The 23,830-nt window shown below is 30.8% G+C and overlaps 1 protein-coding gene, 1 long non-coding RNA gene and 1 pseudogene across 3 annotated transcripts; 1 reads left to right on the plus strand and 2 right to left on the minus strand.

Annotated features, from left to right (window-relative positions):
* Positions 1-1,368: 1,368 nt before the first annotated feature.
* On the plus strand, positions 1,369-7,202 carry LOC113859017. Of its 2 annotated transcripts, XM_027491833.1 has the most exons (8): positions 1,369-1,426; positions 2,324-2,442; positions 3,427-3,504; positions 4,960-5,027; positions 5,103-5,243; positions 5,328-5,369; positions 5,864-5,967; positions 6,642-7,202. In XM_027491833.1, exons 3-8 carry the CDS (start codon positions 3,428-3,430, stop codon positions 6,900-6,902), a joined length of 693 nt encoding a protein of 230 aa, XP_027347634.1. In that variant the 5' UTR covers positions 1,369-1,426; positions 2,324-2,442; position 3,427; the 3' UTR covers positions 6,903-7,202. The 2 variants fall into 2 exon arrangements, with proteins under 2 accessions (XP_027347634.1, XP_027347635.1); XM_027491834.1 differs by lacking the exons at positions 1,369-1,426; positions 2,324-2,442 and having other exon boundaries at positions 5,864-5,949; positions 6,642-6,999.
* Positions 7,203-9,885: 2,683 nt separating this feature from the next.
* LOC113859432 lies at positions 9,886-11,159 on the minus strand (annotated as a pseudogene).
* Positions 11,160-11,914: 755 nt separating this feature from the next.
* LOC113857360 lies at positions 11,915-13,235 on the minus strand. Its single transcript, XR_003503237.1, has 3 exons — positions 13,221-13,235; positions 12,992-13,097; positions 11,915-12,051 (listed from the first exon to the last, which is right to left on the minus strand). It is a non-coding gene; the product is annotated as an uncharacterized LOC113857360 (long non-coding RNA).
* Between the last annotated feature and the right edge of the window lie 10,595 nt (positions 13,236-23,830).

A 23,830-nucleotide genomic window follows, 5' to 3' on the forward strand; every position in this document is an offset into this window, starting at 1 on the left:
AAAATTTAATAATAGATACTAAATATTAGTAAAAATTAATTATAATCATTTTACATTAATTAAAAATTAAAATAATTTTTTATTAAAATTAAAAGTAAATTTTAATGATTTTATATGAACTAAAAATATATTCAATCTAACTTTTTATATTGTCATTTAATCATAAATTATTATATTAATAAAAAAAATTTATTTTTATAATAATTAATTTAATGGTTACCTATACTATATATTTTAATTAAATGAAAATGTTTTATTCTAATACATGGAACTCAAACTTAAATTCACAAAAATATTTTAGGGTGAAACTTTTCCTTAAATAAAAATTTAAATATATATAAATAAACAATATTATCAATAGATAAATAAATTATAGTTAAAATTAATATTTTAATTATTTAATTTTATTTTTTATTTTAGTTTGATTCTCTAATTTTTATTTTAATTTGATATTTTAACTTTATTGTATTTTATATTAGTCTTTTTTAAAATTTATTTTTTTAATTTAATTTTTAAAATAAAATTAAGAAGATAAATTAAAAATAAAAAAATTAAGGGATAAAAAAATATAATTAAATAAAAATTTAAATATATATAAATAAAAAATATTATTGATAAATAAATAAATTATAATTGAAATTAATATTTTAATTATTATTTTTTTATTTTAGTTTGATTCTCTAATTTTTATTTTAAATTGATCTTTTAACTTTATTGTATTTCATATTGGTCTTTTAAAATTTATGTTTTTAATATTATTTTTTAAAATCAAGTTAGGAAGCTAAATTAAAAATCAAACAAAAATAAATTAAGGGATCAAACAAAAATACAACTAAATAAAAATTTAAATATATATAAATAAAAAATATTATTGATAGATAAATAAATTATAGTTAAAATTAATATTTTAATTATTTAATTTTTTTTATTTTAGTTTGATTCTCTAATTTTTATTTTTATTTGATCTTTTAACTTTATTATATTTTATGTTGGTCTTTTAAAATTTAATTTTTTAATTTAATTTTTTAAAATAAATTTAGGAAGCTAAATTAAAATAATAAAATAATACATTAAATTTGCATTAATTTATTATTTCATATTTTAAAATTATAAAATTTGAAAATATTAATTTAAAATTAAAAAAGTGTACTTTATATCTATTTGACTCCGAAACCACCTGTATATAAACAGTGTCGCAAGGACATGGTTCCACGGAAGAAATGAGTCAGAGATTAAAAAATATACGATAAGATTGGGCCACAATAAGGAAATTTTTGCAATATTAATCTAAACATCAAAAAATAAAAAATAAAAAATTCTGCAACCTGACGAACAAAATAAAAGGAGCTAATCTTGCATATCCAGATCCCTTTATTCCTTTCTGATTTCCCAATCAACAATTTACGCTGTAAGTCAATCATTCATTGTAAGTTCTCTCTGTCTCTCTCGTTCCTCTTTTACCATTATTCTTTCACTTCAATTATGCTTTTATTTTCGTACTATTTGATTAAACATTGGAGGTTTTTTCGTCGTATAATCCCTTTAATTTTGTAAGTAAATATTGACCCGCAACCCAGTTTGCTTGAAAGCCTGAAATTGATTTCGTTCTGTGATCCCTAAACCTTTCCTCTGCTCTGCCACCCCTATATAGCTTTCACACCGGGGACTGTATATGCTCCAGCGACCTTGTCATAGCTGAGCGTTTTGCTTTGTCAGCCATCGCAGCTGTATTTACAGCCATTGTCGTAGCCTAATTCGCAGTGCAACAGTGCTGCTGGAGCAAAACTTGTCGACTTACCCTTTCTATCCCCAGAATGAGGCAAATTTTAGGGTTTTTTAAGAGTAAAAATGACTTTTTATATTTTAAAAATAATTTAACTTTTCCTTTTCGCCCTTAAAATGATTCTGCTATAAGTTTTTCTTAAGGATAAAATAGTTTTCCATCAGAATACATTACCTAATTCATCTTTTCTTTCTCCTCTTCTCTTCTCGGTCTCTGTTTTTAACGGGCATGTCCCTGTTTCTGTTTTGAGTTAAGGGTAGTTTTCTTCCCTCATTTGTCTTTGTTTGGCTTCTTTCCTTTTTATATTTATATTATTTTACATGTATTCATCCAATTTTGTAGGATCTCTGTCTTATTTGTGATTTTGCCAAGGCTTGAGATTTTGTTACTCTCTTTTCATTTGGCTTGTGTGGGTGGTATATATTATACATTCTTTGTTCTCTTCATGGATATAATTTGAGTTTGTTTGGCATACTGCATTGGTAAGTTGAAATTTGCTAACACTTATAGTTAAAATATTGTCTCCATCTTCTTTTGCAGTTATGGTTCCTTTTTCGGTCCTTCTCAACCAGTAATTGCACAGAGAGTAATCCAGGAGAGCAAGTCAATGTTAGAAAACAAGCATTTGGCATCTAGGGTTTTCTAACCCACATCAAATTGTATGCATTCAGAATCTCTGTTTTGGCATTTCTTTATAACTTTAGTATGAAGTTATGCATAATATTATTGATCTTCATTTTGCGGTATTATAGTTCTCTTCATTTTTAAAGTAATCTCAAACACATTAACTTGACTATTTGTGGTCTTGTGGCAATTGGAACTTTATTTCCCCCCATTTTTCAATGTGACAAGAAATTAAAATAAAGGCTATAAAACAATAAAAAAAGTTACATAAGAAACTTCTGTTTACTGTTTGAGTATATTCCTTTCCATTTTTTGCCTGCCATCCTTTTATTAGAGGATTATTAAATAAGATTTTGTGTATGATGTGATGAATATATATTTTTTTTCTTTTTTATTTAGTGGTGTAGTAAACTTATACTTTATTGAGTATTATTTAAGCATGACCTCTTTCCAACAACTGGACAAACAAATTACCTTCACCACATAAATGAAGCTTGTAGGTTGTATTGCTGATGTTGGAATTCACCCATTGACTATAGTACTGGTTTAAGTATGACAAGACATACAGCTAGAATAAATGAATGTCCCCAATCATCTCTCTATATATGCACATTCCTTTGCATTCAGTACTTTTGTAAAACTTTGTTTTATTTAAGCAGCCTATCTACTTTTGGCAGTATGGCTGAATATTTGTGCCTGATTTTATTTTTAAATCTAACCTTTCTCATTTTTCTGTGTTTGATGATAACTTCCGTTGTTTGAATTTATAATTTATTTTTTCCAAAAAGAAGTGATTTTTCCAAATATATGTTATTTTATACTTGTTTATACACACACAGACACATACACACACTTATAATTTGTCTAATCGGATTTTTGAGTTTTGTTTGAAAGTCAATTTTACAGCCTTTGTGAATCTAGAGCTGAGGCAAGAATGTATTTTCGTTGAGGTGATCTTATAATATTTCCTCTGATGAAATCTATTTAATTGATTTCTACTCTTTTCATATAAATCACAGAATGGGAAGCAAAGAAGACACATCAATTTCTGACTTGGAGGAGGAAATTTTCCACAAATTCAGAGATTTCATGACAGGGTAATTGCTGATTATACATTTTAGTTTGTGTTCTTTTAGGTGCCAAAAATCATTGGTAAATATATGGAAGTTATATTTGTCTATCAAATAAATAAATTATATGCTTGCCTTGGTTTTTGCTGGCCTTTCAATTCTGGTTTCCTTATGATTGTTAGTCACTTATACTAAATCTATGAATATTCAATAGTCATGTAATGTTAACAGTTTTTTTACTAAGTTATTACCTTCAATGGTCATGCAAGGTAAAAGAAAGAAAAAACATAAAGAGCTTATATGAGTTGTTAATTTAATAATGAAAAAACAGAATTAAATTTGGTCTATCTAATTTTTTGTCTCATTTCACCCTATAAATCTATTAACTGTATGTGGTGTCACTTACAATATAATTAATTATGATATATCTAAGAATTTTCAATTCCAAATATATAAATGTAGCGCAATAGGATAAACACCAATCAAAAGAGATATGAAATTATCATTAATAAAAAAAATTTCATAAAACCAAGATTGAAGATCTCTAAGTCGCTGCCATGAGGGTCTTCAAATGGGGTTTCAAAACCTTATTATTTCTACAAAGTTGGATTTATCTAAGTGAAGCACAATCGTGGATATGATCGAAACACTCCCACACTGATTGCTGGGAAATGGGTGTACTTGTTGCAAGGAAGTCCTATTTTTTATCCAATTTGAGCATAAAATGACTCCAAAATCCAATTATGACCTTCTAATGCTAAACTGCACAATTACTATATAAATAAGTGTAAAAACGTAATAAACTAATGGTCACACTTATAGATATAGGCTGTAAAAGCATGAGAAAATGCAGACTTATTAAGAACTTCATCTAAGAATAATTTTTTAGTTCTCATGAATGGTACATTACTAGAAAAATAGTTTTTTTGTGGAGTTTCAAAAAGAGTTTCAAAACAATAAATAAAATTCATGTCCCAATGTGTAATGTAATGAAATAACTGAGAATAATTTTATGTGGGTACAAAACTACAAAGGCAAACATTATAAGCATCAGGGATTGTTCTTTGTGAATTTTGTTGGAAGATAAGACATCGTGAAGGTTTGATTTTAAGGCCTCCTAGTCCTACATTCCATGTAAACCCTAACCATTAGCTCACAAGTGACTTCAAGATAATAGTTATGGATATGCAATAACTATAGATGATCCCTACTCCTGGGGTTTGGAGGTGGTGATTACTAATAAATGTTAGTGTGAAAAAGATTAAAACAGTTCAATAGTCATGAAATCAAAGGTATATAATGCATTATGAAAATTTGTTGGTATATTCTTATGACTTATGAGACAGGACACTGTCCATCTCTCTCTCTCTCTCTCTCTCTCTATATATATATATATATATGACGTAAATTTACATGTTGCACTATTTTTTTGCATCATATATCTGTATAAATTTATATTTCTCAACAGCTACCCTATGATAGGATTACAAAGATTGATGAGTTGGGAATTGCTGGAAACAAGCTGCTGTCTGGCTTTCAACAAGCACTTGGTAGTTCTATAGAATTTGCTTGACATGTATTAGTAGTTAGGTGTAAAATACTCACTTTCCATTTTTATTGGGCAGAGTTTATTCGGAGGCTTCCTATAGATACAGATTCTAAATTAGTCAACAAGATAATTGAAGCTAATGAAACTAAGAGAGTCAAAGCCTATGTTAATGCTGGATGCAGGAAGCCCAATGACAGTGTCCAGAGTGTAGCAAACTGTAAGTATAACTCATGTTATCCATTCTCAATTTGAATTCTATTTATTTAATTTTATTGCTATTTAATTTTATTGCATATGGAAGTGCACTCATGCAAACATGGACTCCTTAACAATATAAGCAAAGGTATGACCTATTCTTTTAATGATTGATCCCTGATTGAGTGTTTGAAAGAGAAATTCAAACTTGGCCATTTGGATCATTGGTCCCTTATTCATATTGTCTTCAGTTTTCACTATGGCTAACATTCAACAGTTGTGCTTGGAATAAAAAACATGGCAGCTTAATATATGGAGGCATATTCCAACTTGGAGAAAGCTTTTCATTTGTCAATATCGCTTTCTAATCTAATTTACTTAATCAGTAATGAACTTCCTTCCGGCTCTTACATGAAAATGTTTTAGTATTAGATACTAAAGTTCTGTTTAACAAAGTGGCTACATTTTGTGAAAATCCTTATTAATAAATTGGAAGTAATAAGATCAAGTTGTTAGTCCAGTCCCTTATTGGCTTGTGTGTTGTATATATTATTGGGATATAAATCTAATGTCATAATTATCTAATTGATCTTTTCTTCTCTATTTTAGTTTGACAATTAACTAGTCAAGAGTGTCTTGCAGCTAAGGAAATACTTAATGAACTTGAAGATTTATTGGGGGATGTAACAAGGGCTGGACAGAGTATACATGTTGAATTGAATGAGCAGGCAATCTATAAGAATTTGGTAATATTATTAATTTTTTGTTTCGAGAGAATTTCTAAATTCTAATGCAATTGGTATCATTTTTCTTCATATAATCCTCCGAAAGAGTCCCTACTTCTCCCCCAAGAACGAGAAACACCAAAAGAAATTTTTTAACTTGATAGTAAAATATCAGTCTCATGTCACGATCTTTGTCATATCCACATATAATCTTTGTTATATCATATCTTTTATTATTTTGCCCACTGATATATCTATAACTTTTGATTAATCAGATTTTTGAAAATTTAATTTGTGACCGAGCTCAATGTATTATGTGATACATGTAGTCGACTTCACCTAGTATGATAAAGCTTGGTTGTTGTTGTTGTATATCTCTAGATCATGATACATGACACATGTTGGAATCCAAATGCTGATTTAGAGTTACATTAGGCTTGTCATGTTAATCCTTATGATAAAACCTGTTATTTTGAACTTTGTTATCCCTTCCTCCCGCTTCCTCCCATTTTATGCCACTTTCCTTCCATAATATGTATCCTTTTGGTATCCAAGATTCCTGTAATATGAGGTCACAGACCTCTTTCTCTGATTGGCGGTGAAGTTGTACATTTCCACTAGATACACGAATCATTTACATGCTGTTGATATATTATGGAATTGTATCTCACTAATTGCAATTACATCTTACTCAGGAGGAAAATGATCCTTTGTCTAACGCTCAAGGTCCTGATGTTATAACTACCAACAAAAATACTGATATCACACATTTAGCTGCCCTAATGGCTTTTATATATAGCATGGTCAAGCAAGACTGTTTGATGCAGGAAAAGATTGTGTCTGCTTTAGATCTCAAGTTGTCATCACAAGAGCTTGAAAGCTACTGCCAAATGTGGTCTTTGCGGCCCTTCATAGATGATGAGATCATGCATCAAGCTTGGGAACATATTCACTGAACTGTCTTTTGTTTCTTATTACAAAGAATCAGTTACCATTAGGCTGGATAAACATTTAATGCTATAGAAGCAACAATACTTTTCTGGAATTTTATTTTATTTGGGGGTTGTATGGCTCTAATACCATGTAAAAGAATGGATTATACTTTTATTCCTTTAGGAGACATAGTTTATATACACAAATGGGTGCCTACAATTTCTCTTAGGATTGTGCCTCTCATGTTATAACCACTGATATGCTACTGATATTATTTACAGCATGTCTAATTACAGCCATTAAAGAAATTAGATTTGATATGCCTATGATTGCAAAGTAATAAAAGCTTTGTCAAATATATCTTTTCTTGCCAAATATAGCTTAATAGATTTAGATAATTGGCATCTGTATAGAAAGGTCTATGTATTTGTAAGTGCAAACAGTATCAATGATCTTCTACACTTTTTTATACCTTGACTCTTTCTTTTGGAAATTTTCAATAATTTGCTCTTTGACTCTATTTATTGCTTTATAAATATATGGCATGACTAGTTTTGAATCAATAGGCATCTGCATGGAGATGTCTATGTATTTGTAAGTTTTAACAGTATTAATGATCTTTCACACTTTTTTATATCTTCTACTTTTTTTTTTTTGAAAATTTTCAATAATTTGTTTTTTGACTCTATCTATTGCTTTATAAATATATGGCATGACTAGTTTTGAATCAATAGGCATCTGAATAGAGAGGTCTTTGTATTTGTAAGTTTTAACAGTATTAATGATTTTTTACACTTTTTTATACCTTTTATTCTTTCTTTTGAAGATTTTTAATAATTTGTTCTTTGATTCTATCTATTGCTTTATAAATATATGGCATGACAAATTTTGAATCACCATCTTCAAGTCTAAGTATTTTCACAAGTAGAATTACACATATTAGACAATATTTGATAGATTTTTAAAATTTATCATCACTCAATATTATGCTCTCAGTCTTAACTCTGTTAGCATAGGAACTAAAAGTAAACTCTTCTTAAACAAACATAAATTTAAGAGCTTTTTTTTTTTTGTTGCCGAATACAATTTAATGTTGAGATAAGCAATTATAAATCTTGTTACGATTGGTTTAGCTAACTCTTTTCTCTTAAAATATTTTTTATACAAATTAAAGATCCATGTATGTTTATATACATAAGTTGTGATTTTCTTTGCATTTGTAATGGTAGTATAGAAAGTTGGATGTATGTAATAATAGCAAATATTGCATTTGTAATAGTTAATCGTAAATTTTGTTATAAATGCATGTAATATTAAATATAATTAGTCAATTTTATAGAGATAGATACTAGCTAAACTATTTTTCTTCTAAAAAATAATATTTTTTTTTCTAGTAAAGTTATGAATTATTTTACTTTTCTCAATTTTTTTATCCTTATATTTATTTAATCAAATTTATTCATTTTACTAATGAAACAAGTAATATGAGTTTGTTAAAAAATTATATTAACATAGTCGTACCTTCAATTTTTTTTAAATTATTGTATTTTATATATGTATTTAGATATTTAAAACCGAATCAAACCGTTTATAAGCAGTTAAATCAATCTGAAAAAATAAAAACTAAAAAAAATATATTTTATATTGTAAATTAGTTTGATTTTTATATCTCATTCTTAAGACCGAACCAAAGCGAATCAAACTGAACTTGATTTATAATGAAATTATATTATTTTTTATTATATTCTATATAAAATTTATTTTTTATTCAATTTTATCGTAATCATTGTATAAATAACAATGCATCACTTCAATTTATTTTAAATTCTTATTTTTTTCAATTGAATATCTTTTTTATCAATAATTTATTATATTTTTATAATTTTATCTTTCTAATCATCATTTCTTTTCTCTATTTTTTAAAAATTTTCAATAAACACATTTTAATTTTTAATCTACTCCTTAATTTAAATTTAAAAATAGAATTAAAGTCATATAATAATAAAATTTTGAAAATAAATAATTTAATAATAAATAAAGACCGAAAAAGTAATCCAACCATAATTATGGGTTATTTTTTATCTACAAGTTAAATGACTTTTTTTTTAAATAAAAATTGAACTGAAAACACCTATGTTGTGTCTATATTAGACACAGGTATTGTACTAGTAGTCATGCAACATAGATCTAAGGGAATCTAATTTTTATACAATTTGCTTTGGGATTCTGCAATTTATATGATGCATTCATATTCTTCCAACTCAGAATATATCTCTACACTTTACTAAGTGTTAATTTGGTTTAAAGTTATGTGAAATTATTTCTAAATCTTAAGATTTATGTTTAAATTAATTTAAACTATATTTTTAATGGGAACATTTTTTATTATAAGGTTTGAGAACTTATTTGGTAACTTTAAAACAAATGGGTCCAAAATCCTTGAACCTCGTACCCCTGTAAGCCATTAACTGAAACACAACACTTCTGGACTTTGCTCCAACTCGTGTCCCCTAATGTATGGTAATACACACGCAAGGATTAACCGTTACTTTTGAAATTAGGTTAATATTTCTAGTACTAGTATCAAAGGTTGGTCTTATCTTCATGAATCATACAATGAGGTATGGCTTGGGGAAACAAGGTCAATGTCTGAAAGCATGAGAAGCTGATTTTATGTTTGAAAGCAACACACAAACAGATGTATAAATGTACGTACTGCTTTCAAACGTGGAATCACCTTCCAATGATATATCAGCCTCAGGTTTTATGGCATGCCTTGGCCTTTTCACCTCTCTTAACTTGTCTTCAAAAGAAGAAACAAACGAACAAAACAAAGGCAAGACTTAATTTGCAAGCAGCAAAAAAGACTTGAAAGCATTATGACCCCTTAAACTCAAATATTGTCTTTCTTTCAAATCAAAGTAATCAATAAGAATGCAAATTAACAAGTAAATAGCAAAGAAAGGAAAGGAGATGGGGGTGTGCCTAAGTCTACTACTAAGCATCCTAAAAATTGGGACCAGCTGCAAGAATCTCTTCTGTCAGTTTGTTGTCCTCGCCAATCTAGTGATCAATGAAGGTTTCAAAATTATTCTTGAATAATGCAGCCAACTTCAACAATGTTTCTTGGTAGGCTTCTTTGTCTGACCACTACAATCAAGTAAAATTTCCAATTAATTATATTAAAAGACTTTTCAAATAGAAAAAGAGTATATTAAAAGACTTAAAAAAAAAATTGAAAAAGTGGAGTTCTAGGACAACTCACTGTGTTCTCAGGGTCCAGGATTTCAGAGGGGACTCCCTCCACTTCAGTGGGGGATCTCGAGTCCAAAAATCTCAGTCTTCTTGTACTCTGCATTCAAGAGGCTTCCAGAGTGAATAGCATCAATTATTTTTCTTGTATAGGATAGTTTAATGCGACTTCCATAACCATAGCTGCAGTTTGAAAAAAGCAAGAACAAAGTTAATTTCAGATTTTATAGAGGGAAAAAATATATATTTTAATGATTACAACAATAAGGGGTTGGTTGCTAAAAAAGAATTTCTTTTTTATTATTTGTTTTCACTTTTAACTACAAAATAGTCACTTTTTTTATTTTATTTCCTATTTTAAAAAATTTATACAAGAAAGAGTGAAAATAGAAATTTTTTTTTTTCTATTTTCACTCTTTCTTGTACAAATTTTTAAAAACAGGAAACAAAATAAAAATAAGATACCAATTTTATAATTAAAAGCAAAAATAAAAAATAAAAACAATAAACATTTTCAAATATCAAATATCCCCTCAGCATACCTTCCCCCAGACCAACCAGTGTTAACGAGCCATCCAGTAGCACCATGCGTCTGCATCTTTTCAGCAAGCATGGCTGCATACTTTGTGGGATGTAGCATTATAAATGCTGCACCAAAACAAGCTGAAATGTTGCCTGTGGCTCCTTTATACCCTCCTCTGTGCCTGCCACCTTTAGTTACCATAAAGAAAAAAATCATGAGATATAGCGGAAGCAATATTAGTAAAATAGAAGTGTAGTGAGTTACTTGGACATTACCAAAGCTGTGTATCCACTGATGAAATGGTACATGGTCTGCGACAGGCTTAGCTTACTCACTGGTGGAAGCACTCCAAATGCATCGCATGCCAAAAGAATGACATTTTTTGGGTGTGGACCAACACATGGTAACTTTACATTTGGAATGTACTCAATTGGATAAGCTGCACGAGTATTTTCTGCAATATGAAAGACCAGTATTATTATATTAATTACTAACTATAAGCCATGGTTTACAAAAATGAAAGGTAATTAATATATAAGCTACGTGTATATCATGCACTTGTGCCTCATACATTCCTGTTAATTTAGTGCCCCATATTGTTTACTGTCTAAATAATATTCAAATTAGATGAAAAAGTCTGCAGCAGGACTACTGCAAATAGAGATTTAACTTGTTTTTCTGTTATATCCTTGTCTTGTTCGATTTCATCCTTATCCCTACATATTAGTAGTTTATTAAACAGCCTCGTTTATTTGTAGGAGATGACTTCACATAATAGATTAGTGTTTTCAATCAGGGACATCTTACAAGCACACATTAAGTCAACCATTTATTGGCATGACCAAGTCACAACTCAATCATTTTACTTTTCCGTAACAGAAACTTAGTCCCTCTTGTAAGCTTGTGAGCAAATCAAATGAAAATGATTTTAGTATAATTTTAGGGGACAACTTTAGTTGTCTTTAATTTTAGGATGTATTATTTAGATGCATATACATTAATTCAAGCTATATATTTGGAAGAAGAGGTGAAAAATCTTCTGGGCAATCATAATTTTGACTAAGACTGCAACGTTTTTAATCTATATGTGAGCAGGCTTTAATAAGATCAATAAAACCATAATTTAACCAAATTGTATCACACTAGGTTGGGTTATTTTCTACAAAAATATGAACAACCAACAACAAACAGTTATTTCAGTTAAAAGAGTAAAAGCAATTCAGCATAAAGAGGGAAAGCAAATGTACAAATAACTTACACTAACTGAGAAGCAGTTAGGGCCCTCACAGCATCAGATGTGCCCATTTGAAATACAACCCTTTCTTTTTCTTGATCACAAGTTCTAAACATAACATTTTCCGTCCCTTTCTCCACAAAATCAGTGGATCCAATGAGTTCTGTTAAAGAATTAAGATAGCAGGTTTCTTAGTAACGCAAAGCTAAATAGGAAAAAAAATGCAGGCATAAGGATGATTTTCTAATCAACCTCGATGCAGCTGATGTCTAACCACCATATAAGAAAATAAAAATTGACATTTATTACCAAACAACACATTTTTATTTCATTATTTGAATAAGTACTATTACTGAAATACAAAAGACTAAATGAGGAATACAACATTAGAGGGTCAGTTATTCACCTAATAAAAACAAAACATAGAAACCAGAAAGAAATACATCAGAATTAAATTTTGGACTATTTATTAAGGGTTTTGCTAACCAGTGTCCAAAGAATTGAAAGTGAGAATTTTTTTTATTGAAAATTACGATGGCTGCATTGAAAATCACGAGAGAGATGCATTTATAACACTTTTTTACAAGATTGTGCACTTTTGCTTCCTCAAGGGTCTGCTTAGCATTTACTTTTACTTAATATTAATATTAATTAAATAGAAAAAATAGGCGGGCTGCTCGTCCTTTTACATGTTAATATAAACTGGAGCAAATATGCAATTTGATCTCTAAAGGTGACATTTTATTTATCTATGGAGCCAGAAAGTTTAGCTTTAGCAATTTATCTTTACTCACATCTCTCCTCACAAAATTATAAGCAAAATGTGATAAAAATTAACATGTTGAAGAACCAAATTATTTACGACAACATTTTCAAGGATTAAGGAACAAGATGTGAACAAATTAATATATTCAAGCACCAAATTATATAAAGCAAACTTTTAGGGATCAAACGCAATCATAACAAGAGTGTACCATTGATTCGTCTGTAAAGTGCACAAGTTTACAGGTCCAAAAGCAGGGAACAGGACAAATTCATAACAAGAGGGAACAATTGAAAGAAACAAGGAACCAATTAAAGAAATGACCAGTGAAGTTGCGTACCATCGATTCGGCGCTCGCACTTGACCATCTTATGGTCAATGATTTCCTCACCGTATGTGATATCTGCACCATATTGAGCAGCTAGTAATCTAAATAGGAGAGTGCCCTACCAAACAAAAATTAAAGCACAAAGTGGTGACAATGATTTGACTTTTGTGTTTTCTGGTTCGAAAGAAGATAATTGATGAGATGAAAAATGGTTGTTTAGAGAGAAGGAAGTTAAACTCACAACGCGAACCATAGGAGCGAGAACGAGTTTGTTGCTGTACTCCATCTTTCTCGGATGGGTTGACAACTCTTCAGAGAGAGAGAGAGAAGGAGAAGCACGGACTTCGAATCCAAATAGGAGGAGAGTTTTGAGGTTTTCTGGGTTTTATTTTATTCCTCTTCGAGTTGAGGAAAAAACGAAATTTCTTTTTGAAGCAGCAGAAAAATAGACTCCAAAATTTAAATGCAGCCGAGAAGCACAGGTTTTAGTATTATTAATTTATTAGACACTTTCATTATTGAATCAAATTTTATAAATTGCGAGATTCCTTCAGTTTGATTATGAATAAATGTATTATTTCAAATTAAATATTATTTATATCAAAAAATATATTATACATGAAATAAAATATAACGAAGTATTTATCAATTTTATCTATATCTAAAATTTTAAAAATTTAATTTACTTCACAAAAGTTTTTAAATTTAATAAATTTATTAGTTAATTTTCTTTCTATAAAAAATTATTAAATAATATAAGTATTTAAATTTCTTATTTTTATATTATTTAAATTTCATATTTCTTCACTTGTTTATTAACTCTAACAAACTATTAAACATATGTGATATATATTTTATAGTTAAAAGTTATATTATTTTTTATTTTATTATAAATTTTAGACTTAATTATATTTTTGGTTCCTATAAATATAAGTCATTTTGTGTTTAGTCCCTACAAATATTTTTGTTAGGAAGTAGTCTCTAAAAAGATAAAAATTTAGAATTTAGTCCCTGCCGTCAACTTTTCTCTGTTAAATTTTGAGTTGGTAAAGCCAGCTCAGTACTGACACATGACATGTCACGTCATATATTTAATAATATTTTATTATTTAAAATAATTATTTACAAAACAAGTCCTTACACATATTTTACCTATTTGTAAAAGTCTTTTTCTTCCTCTCAACCCCCTCTCCTCAGCAGCAGCCGTTAGCCCCATCTCCCCCACCTGCAACCTCAAACCTCAACCTTCACCTTCTTCACATGGGGATCTGCACTAGCACCATGGGAAAAAAAACCCTTCTCTCCAGATTCAACATCTAAAGCCCCACCCTTTGGAATAGGCTTGATCTTTTTAAACCAGATCCATAAACAACCCAAACACAGAACAAGCCAATCCAAACTCTGAATAAGAAGCAGCACAATACATATAGGGGCAGCCTAAGGCCTCGGCAGGTAAGGCAAGGGCTTTAAGCCCCCAAATTTTTATTTTTTTTAGTTTTAATATACCTTTAAAAATTAAAAAAATTAAATTTAAAAAAGTTTATAATTCAAATATTTAATTTAATTATTAAATTTTTATTGATATTACAAATAATATTTAATTAACTGTAATTCTCAACTAATAATAATAAATTTTTATTAATAAAAAAAGTCTCATTTTTAAATTTGTTTTAGGTCCTAAAAACTCTTGAGCTGCCACTAAACACACGCATTGGTTGTAACACCTGAATTTTATAATATTGATTATTGATATATATATATATATGTGTGTGTGTGTGTGTGTGTGTGTGTGTGTATGCGTATAAATGTATTTACATATGATTGGATTGGACTGAATAGGCTGAAAAACAGGTTTAAAGGTGTAATACTGGGTGTTCTTACTGTAGCGAGAGGGCCCTGGGTGGAAGGGGCGAAATTGTCGCCTTCTCTGTACCAAGATATGTCTCACTATAGCGAGAGAGCGGCAGTGAGCAATGCATTTCTGGATGCAGTCCTGCTGTAGCGAGATTCTGCAGAAACCAGGTGCAATTTTCTCTGAGATTTTTGCTGCAGTGATAAGGGGTGTTGCTGTAGCAAAAGTGTCGCGATCAAAAGAGGATTTAAGGGGTTTAGGGTTTGGGAAATTCATTTCCCATTCCTCTCTTTAAAATCTCTTCGATTCTCTCGACCCAAAACCCTATTCCACCGATTAAATTGCCTCTAACATCATTCGGGAGCTAAATTAAAGGTTGGATTCGTGTTGGGAACACTTGGAGGTGAGCTTTAATGGTTAGCGTTTCAGTTTTTCATCCTCATTCTCTGTTTTCTTGGATTCCCTAGGTTCTCATGGAGTTTTTCCATCTTTGTACCCTGGTTTGCTGATATTGTAAATTATTTGGTTACTTCTGTTGTACCTCCTGATGCATCAAGATCCCAGGTTAATAAACTTAAAAGTGATGCTAAATATTATATCTGGGATGATCCATATCTGTGGAATTTTTGTAATGACCAAGTTATCCGTCGGTGTGTTCTTGACCATGAGTTTCAAGATATTCTACATTTTTGTCATGGCACATCTGTAGGAGGCCATTTTGGACCGCAGAGGACAGCCAGGAGGGTATTAGACAACGGATTTTATCGGCCCACCATATTCAGGAATACAGCTAGGTTTTTTGAGAGTTGTGAGATATGTCAGAAGGCAGGAGAGACTATCACTAGGAGGCATGAGATGCCTCAGCAGCCCATTATTTTTTGTGAAGCTTTTTATGTTTGGGGCATTGATTTTATGGATTTTCTAATCGACAACAAGTAATACGTAAGAATATCCAGCAGAAACAGGAAAAGGATTCTAAATTTGTTTCGGATTTTCTCCGTACTCACATATTTTGCAGGTTCAGTGTGCCTAAGGCTGTCATCAGTGATCAAGGAAGTCACTTCTGTAACAAGACCATAGCAGTATTGTTCCAAAAGTATGGGGTTACACACAGAGCTGCTACACCATATCATCCCCAGACTAATGGGCAAGTTGAGGTATTCAACAGAGAAGTTAAACACCTATTGCAGAAGTTGGTTCACCCTAACAGGAAGGACTGAAGTAAGTTTCTAGATGATGCTCTCTAGGCTTAGAGGACAGCTTATCGGACACCATTAGGCATGTCTCCATTTCAAGTGGTGTTTGGTAAAGCATGCCATCTTTCGATGGAAATTGAGCATAGATCATATTGGGCTGTAAAGAGTTATAACTTGATACTTGAGCAGGCTAGAATTGAAAGGAAGCGCCAACTTCAGGAGCTTGATGAGATACGCTTGCAGGCCTATGAGAATTCTAGATTGTATAAAGAGAAAGTTAGGAGATTTCATGACACACATATTCTGAGGAAAGAGTTCTTTGTAGGCCAGAAAGTGTTATTTTTAACTCTCGGTTGAAATTGATTGCAAGTAAGCTTCGATCTAGATGCGATGGACCTTTTGTGATTACTCATGTTTTTCCCTATGGTGCAGTTGAGATTCAAGATGAAGCTACCGACAAGACTTTTAAAGTCAATGTTCATCAACTGAAATTATTCCAAGAAAGCAAACCAGTGAAATCGGCTCAAAACATAGTTGATTTATCCTTGGTGGAGCCTACTTTGATGTAGGATGTGTCTACATAGGCACTTGGAGCATTGTTTTCTTTGACTTTGTTTCTTTTCACTATACTTTTCTTTACTTTTTCATGTATATATATGTACTTTATTCTTAGACTACTTGCATATGTTTTGCATTTTCTATTTTTTTCCACATTGCGGACAATGTTTGATTTAAGTGTGGGAGGAGGGAGTATTCTTTAGCATATTTTTCATTGGATTCCCTTGCTTTTAGATTTCATTTATGTGAGCAACTTTTCATTTGTCATTCGTAGTTGAAAGTTTCATAACTTGATAGATGTGTTTCTTGCATTTTGGGTTTAGCTAGTTTTTTCATGATAATTAGGTTTTGGATCAATGATTGGTAGAATGCATGCCTTAGTGAGATTTGAGCTTATCTTCTTTCTTGTGTGATCCACTCATGTTTGTAAGTATTCTAGAACTCGACTTGACTCTTTTTTATGTTATTTGTTCACATGCACTTTTGATATGATTTAGGCCTTCTTTTGATTTTTAGCTACTTAGCCAAATTGACTTACCTTGTATTTATTCCATTTGTTTACGCCTTTGAGCCTTATTAACCTCTTTCTTGATGATTTTACAGCTCATTCTAAGCCATGTAACTTGAAAAACCATGATGCACCCAACCTTTGGGAATAGATGAGCTTTGGAATTGTTTTGGAAATTGGTTGAAAATAAGTGTGGGGGTGTAATGTACCTTACGCTTTATTCATAAAATTTTGAGAGAATTTTGATGCTTTGTATGTTGATTGGAAAAGTGGATTGTATAGTAACAGTGAAGTAATTGCAAAATAAAATAAATAAATAAAAATAATAAAAATAAAATAAAAAATATAAAAACAAAAAAATATATAATGTCTAAATAAATAAATGTGTGTTGGTGGTTTTAGGTATTTTTACTTGTTTTTCAACTCATTCCTAATTGCTTTTCTTTTCTCTTTGGTTTTTAGCTTTGTACATTTTCTTTTACCGTACCTTTACCTTAGCCACATTACAAGCTTAATACAAGTTCTATTGATCTTTGGTGCATGTGCTTTTAAATGGTAGAAATTAGAGACTCTTCAAGCCTATGGTAATGCTTACTTTCATGGTGTACTTTGAGTGAAATTACTTGCGATCATCAAAATATGCAAAATTTTTATGTAGTCTAGGATGCAAGCCTAGATTGTCTCCAATGACTTTGGTTAGCAACATACATTAAACATGTTGTAAACATTTACTATGAAAGCAATTAAAAAGGGAGTTTTATATGATTCCAATTTTAATGTAAAGGCAAGTGATGAAATTAATGAGTTCAATCAATGAAATGTAGCAATCCTTAGCTCATTCATGTGATTCTATCCCTATTCCTCTCAAGATTCAATACTTTTCCTTTTCCTCTGAATTAGATTAACTCAATAAGCGAGAATTAACCTTAAGACCCCATACAAATTTAAGCAAATTTAATGGACTCCAACTCTTTTCCCCAAGATTACGCAACCTTAGAAATTAACTTAGGATTAAGCAAACTAAGTTAAGAATTTCACTAAAACGAATTAGGGTTAATTAAGCAATGTTTCCCTTATTCAACCATTAATTCAATTCAAAGAGCTGGGAAATATAAATTCATTAAGGAAAGGGAATTATATTAACATTCATACCCAGGAATTCAAGAATTCATGAACTCACTAAGGATTACAAGAAACTTTAGCCCTCCATGAGGATGGGTCTTACAAATTTAAGATGAAAACAAAGGGAAATCAATGACATCAATGTGAAAATTAAAGGAAAGTAAAGAGTAATTGTGATTCAAACCCTAGGATTGGTCCTTGGATGTCACCCAAGGATGACCTAAGCTCTGCAAGTGTTCCCCAAAATGGCAAAAATCTAAAAGTGTCAAAAAGCTCCTAACCTAATTCCCAAAAATCTATATATACCCAATCTGACGCCACTTCATGGTGATCACTCTTGTACAAGAGTGAACACCCACAGCATTTCTCAGGTTTCCCTCTTTCTGTAGTGATCACTCTTGTGTATAATAGTAGTTACTTGGGCGTGCGTAGTTACTCTCACTTATGAGAGTGAACACGCGCAGAGTGTTCTAGTTTAGTCTTCACTGGAATAATCACTTTCACTTTTGAAAGTGGTTACGCGCAGGGTAGTTCATCCTGGGGCTTTCTGGAGTGATCACTATCACTCACGAGAGTGATTACGCACAAGTATTGTGGTTCTCTTTAGCTCTAGAGTGGTCACTACTGCTTCTAAAAGTGGTTACTTTAGCCTATCCTTTGGAATAAACTCCCTAGAGTGATCACTATGGAACCTGAGACTGATTACTCTCAGTTCATATTTTCCCAAAGGGTTAAAAATCCATTGAATTTGTCTAGAATCTCCTACATAATTATTCAAATGCTCAAAATTGTGAAATATATTCACAAAATAAGTGTAAATAAGGTAAAAATTAAGAAAGCTATAATATTTGACCTAAATGAGATTTTTATACTATATACAATCTCTAAGTCTATTTTTCCTATTAAAGCTCTATAAAAAGCTAGACAAAATATCTATAAATTGTGGATTCATTACTTGCCTAAATACTTAAGAGAATGAGTGATACACATCCTTGTGAGAATTTTACCGATTGTGATCCATAATTTAATTAGATTGAAACTCTTCTTTACTTTTAGTGTTTGGAGCACATTCTTGATTGTTTCTATTGATTCTTTCATACTTTGATTAATGGATTCATTTTTCTTGCTCACGTTACTTACACTTAGGGATCCATTGAAAAATTTTGCTTTGCGTTGATTCCTTCTCTTTTCTTTTGCTTGGGAGTGCAAAAGCTTAAATGTGGGGGTATTTGATGACTCATATTTTGTTCCCACATTTATAGTGTTATTGCATCCTTTAGATGTCTTTTCATTCCCTTATTTCATCCATTAGTGTGTTTTTGTATTTCTCACATTAATTAGGAACTTTTGTAAATACTCATTTTTGGTTCATGTTTTCTATTCTGACCTTTGTTCACTAATTTGGCTATAACTTTTTCTGTAGATATCCTTTTTGGCTGATTCTATTTGCATTGGATTCCTTACTTCTGGGGCTTTAATTTGGATGTATGGATCATGTTGTTTGGAGTTTGAAGCTATTTTCTATGAATTATAGAAGTTCATACTTTTAGCTTGACTTTTGTATTGATTTTGTATTGCTTTTGTTTTTGCGATTTTGTTGTATTTATTTTCAGCCCAGCCCTGGCCCATTTATTTTTATTCATTTAGGACTACTATTTAAGAGGTCAGGAGCTGATTTGAAAGCACACTTAATTCATTTTTATTGTTTTTCAGTTTTGTAAAACTTTCCTACTTCCGATAAACCTCTCATTTTTTTTTACCCATTCTCTTACTCTTTTGCACCTTTTAGAATTCCATTGCATCTTGCATCACATTTATGATTGAAAGACATATAGAATTCTTCAATTCTGAGTTGTTTTCTTCTGCATTTCGATCTCAATTGCATCACCAAGTTTTGGATTGCACTTGCTCAAACAAGAATTGGAAAATCAATTGATGCTCCGAGTTTGTTTTCTAACCTTACATTTTGCAATTGTATAGGAAGTATAATTCGATTGAGTTGTGCCTCCTTTTCTTGATTGTAGAACAAACAATTGATTAGTTGATTTGTTGTGCATAAGAGATTTTAGCAAATTCGGTATAATTAATTCACGTTTGTGTTTGTGTTCTAGATCTTGGATTATGTGTTTGAGTTTTTTTACTTTTCATTCTCAGTTTCTCATTTTCGATTGTAAATCTCATTTTTGGTTTAATTGCAATTAATTTTACTTGCATCGTAATTTACGTTTCGTTGTTAATTCGATTTGCATTTATTGTTCACAATTTAATTCTCTATAATTCTCATTTGAATTAATCACAAAACTCCCCAAACATACAACCTTTTCTGCATAATTGATATTGAAACCATGTGCATTTGCATCGTTGCGAGAGATGACCTAGTTTGCTCCCTAAACTACATGTTTGTTTGAGGAATCTAGCTTAGTTTTGATACCATTACCACATGGATGTCATTCGTCGCCAATCTCTCTCTCAGACTCTCTCAACACCAGAAAACAAATGGAAAGTGAAAAATGAACAAAAGATCTAAACAGATCTGAGCTAATTTGTATTTATAGAATTTTCGCCTTTCTGGCATGGTCACTATTTTTCACTATAGTAGCCACGCAAAGGCCTTTCTGATAATCTTCATGATTGAAAGGATTACTATTCTTCATAAAAGTAGCAACGCAAAGGTTCGTGGTCTAAGTGTGTTCACTTTCGTAAACAATAGGAGACACGCGCAGCTTGCAGTGATGGAAGGCTCTCTAGAACAATCACTTTTGTTCACAAAAGTGATAACGTGCAACTTACTTTCCTAGAGGCTTCTCTGGAATGATCACTTTAGTAAACAAAAGGAACAACGTGTATCTTTGCTATGCTGGAGCTCTCTCTAGAACAATCACTTTTGTGAACAAAAGTGATAACGCGCACCTTACTATGCTTGAAAGCTCTCTGAAATGATCACTATCATCAACAATAATGATAACGCACAGTTCATCCTTCCATGTTAGGCTCTGGAACAATCACTTTTGCTAGGAAAAGTGATCACGCCCAACTTTTGCTTTATCATACCTTGTTCTTTGCTTCCAATTTTTGCTACTTTTCTTCTATCTTTCCCTTGATCTTCCAATCTTATGAACTTAGCTCATAATTTCCTACAAAAATATGATTAAATCATTACTTTTTACACAAAAAATTCATAAAATCTAAACAACTATGTATTTAGGAAAGACTTTGAACTTTCTATTATTTTTATGAGTTTTTCAGCTTTTTCCAACATATTTTCTTTATCAAATGCATTAAAACTAAAGTAAAATACTGGTAAAATATGGATTTATCACCACTGCAAACTTGAATTTTTGCTTGTCCTCAAACAAATCAAAACATATCAAGGGTATGAATTCATTCATCAATTGAAATCCATAATGAAAAGCATTTTACATATCAAAACAATTTAGATTTTCAAAATTCATTCCACTTCAATCCATTCTGATTATTTTCTTACTAAGTTATTCACCAATTATTCATTATGACAATCACACTTGAATGATCTTTTTGCTGCAAAATCTCATACATTTCAGTCAAGCAAATCATCAAAGCTGCATGCAAAACAGAGTTGAGAAATATCATCACAGCTCTCAGAAAGTGTTTCTCTCTAACTCAATCAATGTTTAGTTTTGTGTTTGCTCTCAGTATCACCAAATTCATCAAACTCTGCCATAGGCTTGCCTATTTTCTCAACCTCTTTTGCAAATTTACAATCAATCACAGATCAAGAGGACTTTTTCAAGTAATATTGAGGCTGAAGGACAAGTGTGAGTTCAATGAATTAAAGAAAGTAATGCAACTGATTCCAAATAGAAAAAGGTGCAATTTGAGTAGATAAGCTCTAAACTTAGCATAGGACTGCATCATCTGTTTCTATTATGCATCAAACATAATCAAATCAAAATACTTTCAATTCTGCTACTTTCTTTCCTTTTTGATTTGCTACTTTCTTTTTATTCCTTTTTTTTCATTAACGATTTTATCTGCAGCTTTTTGTTTCCTTTTCCTTTTATTTATTTTCTCTGTATGACTTTTCTAACTTTTCTATTTTCTTTCCATCCTCCCCCAAACTTAGAACATTACTTGTCCTCAAGTAATGCAATAGAAACTTGATACCACCTCAAACTTAGTTTTAAAACTTATCTTTGACTAAACTCAATTTGCCTTTTTCCAATTGGATAGGTGACATGGTTTTTCAATAAAAGCTTATATTGAGGTTGATCAACGAATGGCTATCAGCTCAAAGGGGTTAAACTAAGATATGCAAGAAAGAAAGGAGGTTTATTTGGCTAACTAGGTGTAATTCAACAATAGCCTCCATCCTTTATGTGATTACTGTAAAATTGCATATTTAGTTAAGAAACAAAGCAAGTTCTAGAGAGTGTATCAGAATTTGACATTAGTCACACATCAAAAATGTAAAGGTTCAAGTCTCACCAAGGAAGTAAAGTGATAATATTCATCAATTCAGTTCACAATTTACTTCAAAAATTTGCATGAATAAAATGACAAGACTTTCTTATTTTAAAAATACAAGTATGACAATCATGTTAAGAATTGGAAAAATAACTTATGTAATTCAACAATCAGAATTTCAATCAAGTGGAAATCAGAGTTAAATCAAAGGAAAACAAAATCTAATCTAATATTTTTTTTGTTTTCTGAAAATTTCATGTAGAAATAAAGCTAAACACATGAAAATAGAGGTACAGAATTGATGAATCCATATTTTACAGATATTTTGTTTATCTTTTCATAGATTTTTAATAGAAAAATAGACTTAGAGATTGTAAATAGTATAAAAATCTCATTTAGGTCAAATATTATAGCTTTTTTAACTTTTACCTTATTTACACTAATTTTTGTGAATATATTTCGCAATTCTGAGCATTTGAATAATTGTGCAGGAGATTCTAGACAAATTCAATGGATTTTTAACCCTTTCAGAAAATATGAACTGAGAGTAATCACTCTCAGGTTCCATAGTGATCTCTAGGGAGCTGATTCCAAAGGATAGGCCAGAGTAACCACTTTTGAGAAGCAGCAGTGATCACTCCAGAGCTAAAGAGAACCATAGTCCCTGCGCGTAATCACTTTCGTGAGTGATAATGATCACTGCAGAAAGCCCAACAAAGGACCCTGCGTGTAACCACTTTCAGAAATGAAAGTGATCACTCCAGTGAAGACTAAACTAACACTCTGCGCGTGTTCACTCTCATAAGTGAGAGTAACTACGCGCGCTCAAAGTAACTGCTATTATACACAAGAGTAATCACTACAGAAATGGGAAAACCTGAAGAATGTTGCGTGTATTCACTCTTGTTTACAAGAGTGATCACTATGAAGTGGCGTCAGACATAGTATATATAGATTTTTGGGAATTAGGTTAACAACTTTTACACACTTTAAGATTTCTTACCAATTTAGGAACGCTTGGAGAGCCTAGGTCTGCCTTGGGTGCAGCCAAGGGTCCAACCTAAGGTTTGAATTTCATTTCTTCTTCACTTTTCTTTGATTTTCATCTTGATGTTATTGATTTCTCTTTATTTTCATCTTGTAATGGTGAGACTCATCCTTGTGGAAGGGTA

The sequence above is a fragment of the Abrus precatorius genome, unplaced genomic scaffold, assembly GCF_003935025.1.
Source record: "Abrus precatorius isolate BTA unplaced genomic scaffold, Abrus_2018 Scaffold2, whole genome shotgun sequence".
Classification (NCBI taxonomy): Eukaryota; Viridiplantae; Streptophyta; class Magnoliopsida; order Fabales; family Fabaceae; genus Abrus; species Abrus precatorius.

Excerpts from the sequence above, each read along its gene's own strand:
- LOC113859017 (XM_027491833.1), top strand. The coding sequence starts at position 3,428 with ATGGGAAGCAAAGAAGACACATCAATTTCTGACTTGGAGGAGGAAATT. Across the intron at positions 5,028-5,102 it reads TGGCTTTCAACAAGCACTTG|AGTTTATTCGGAGGCTTCCT; the intron begins GTAGTTCTATAG and ends TTTATTGGGCAG. Across the intron at positions 5,968-6,641 it reads AGGCAATCTATAAGAATTTG|GAGGAAAATGATCCTTTGTC; the intron begins GTAATATTATTA and ends CATCTTACTCAG.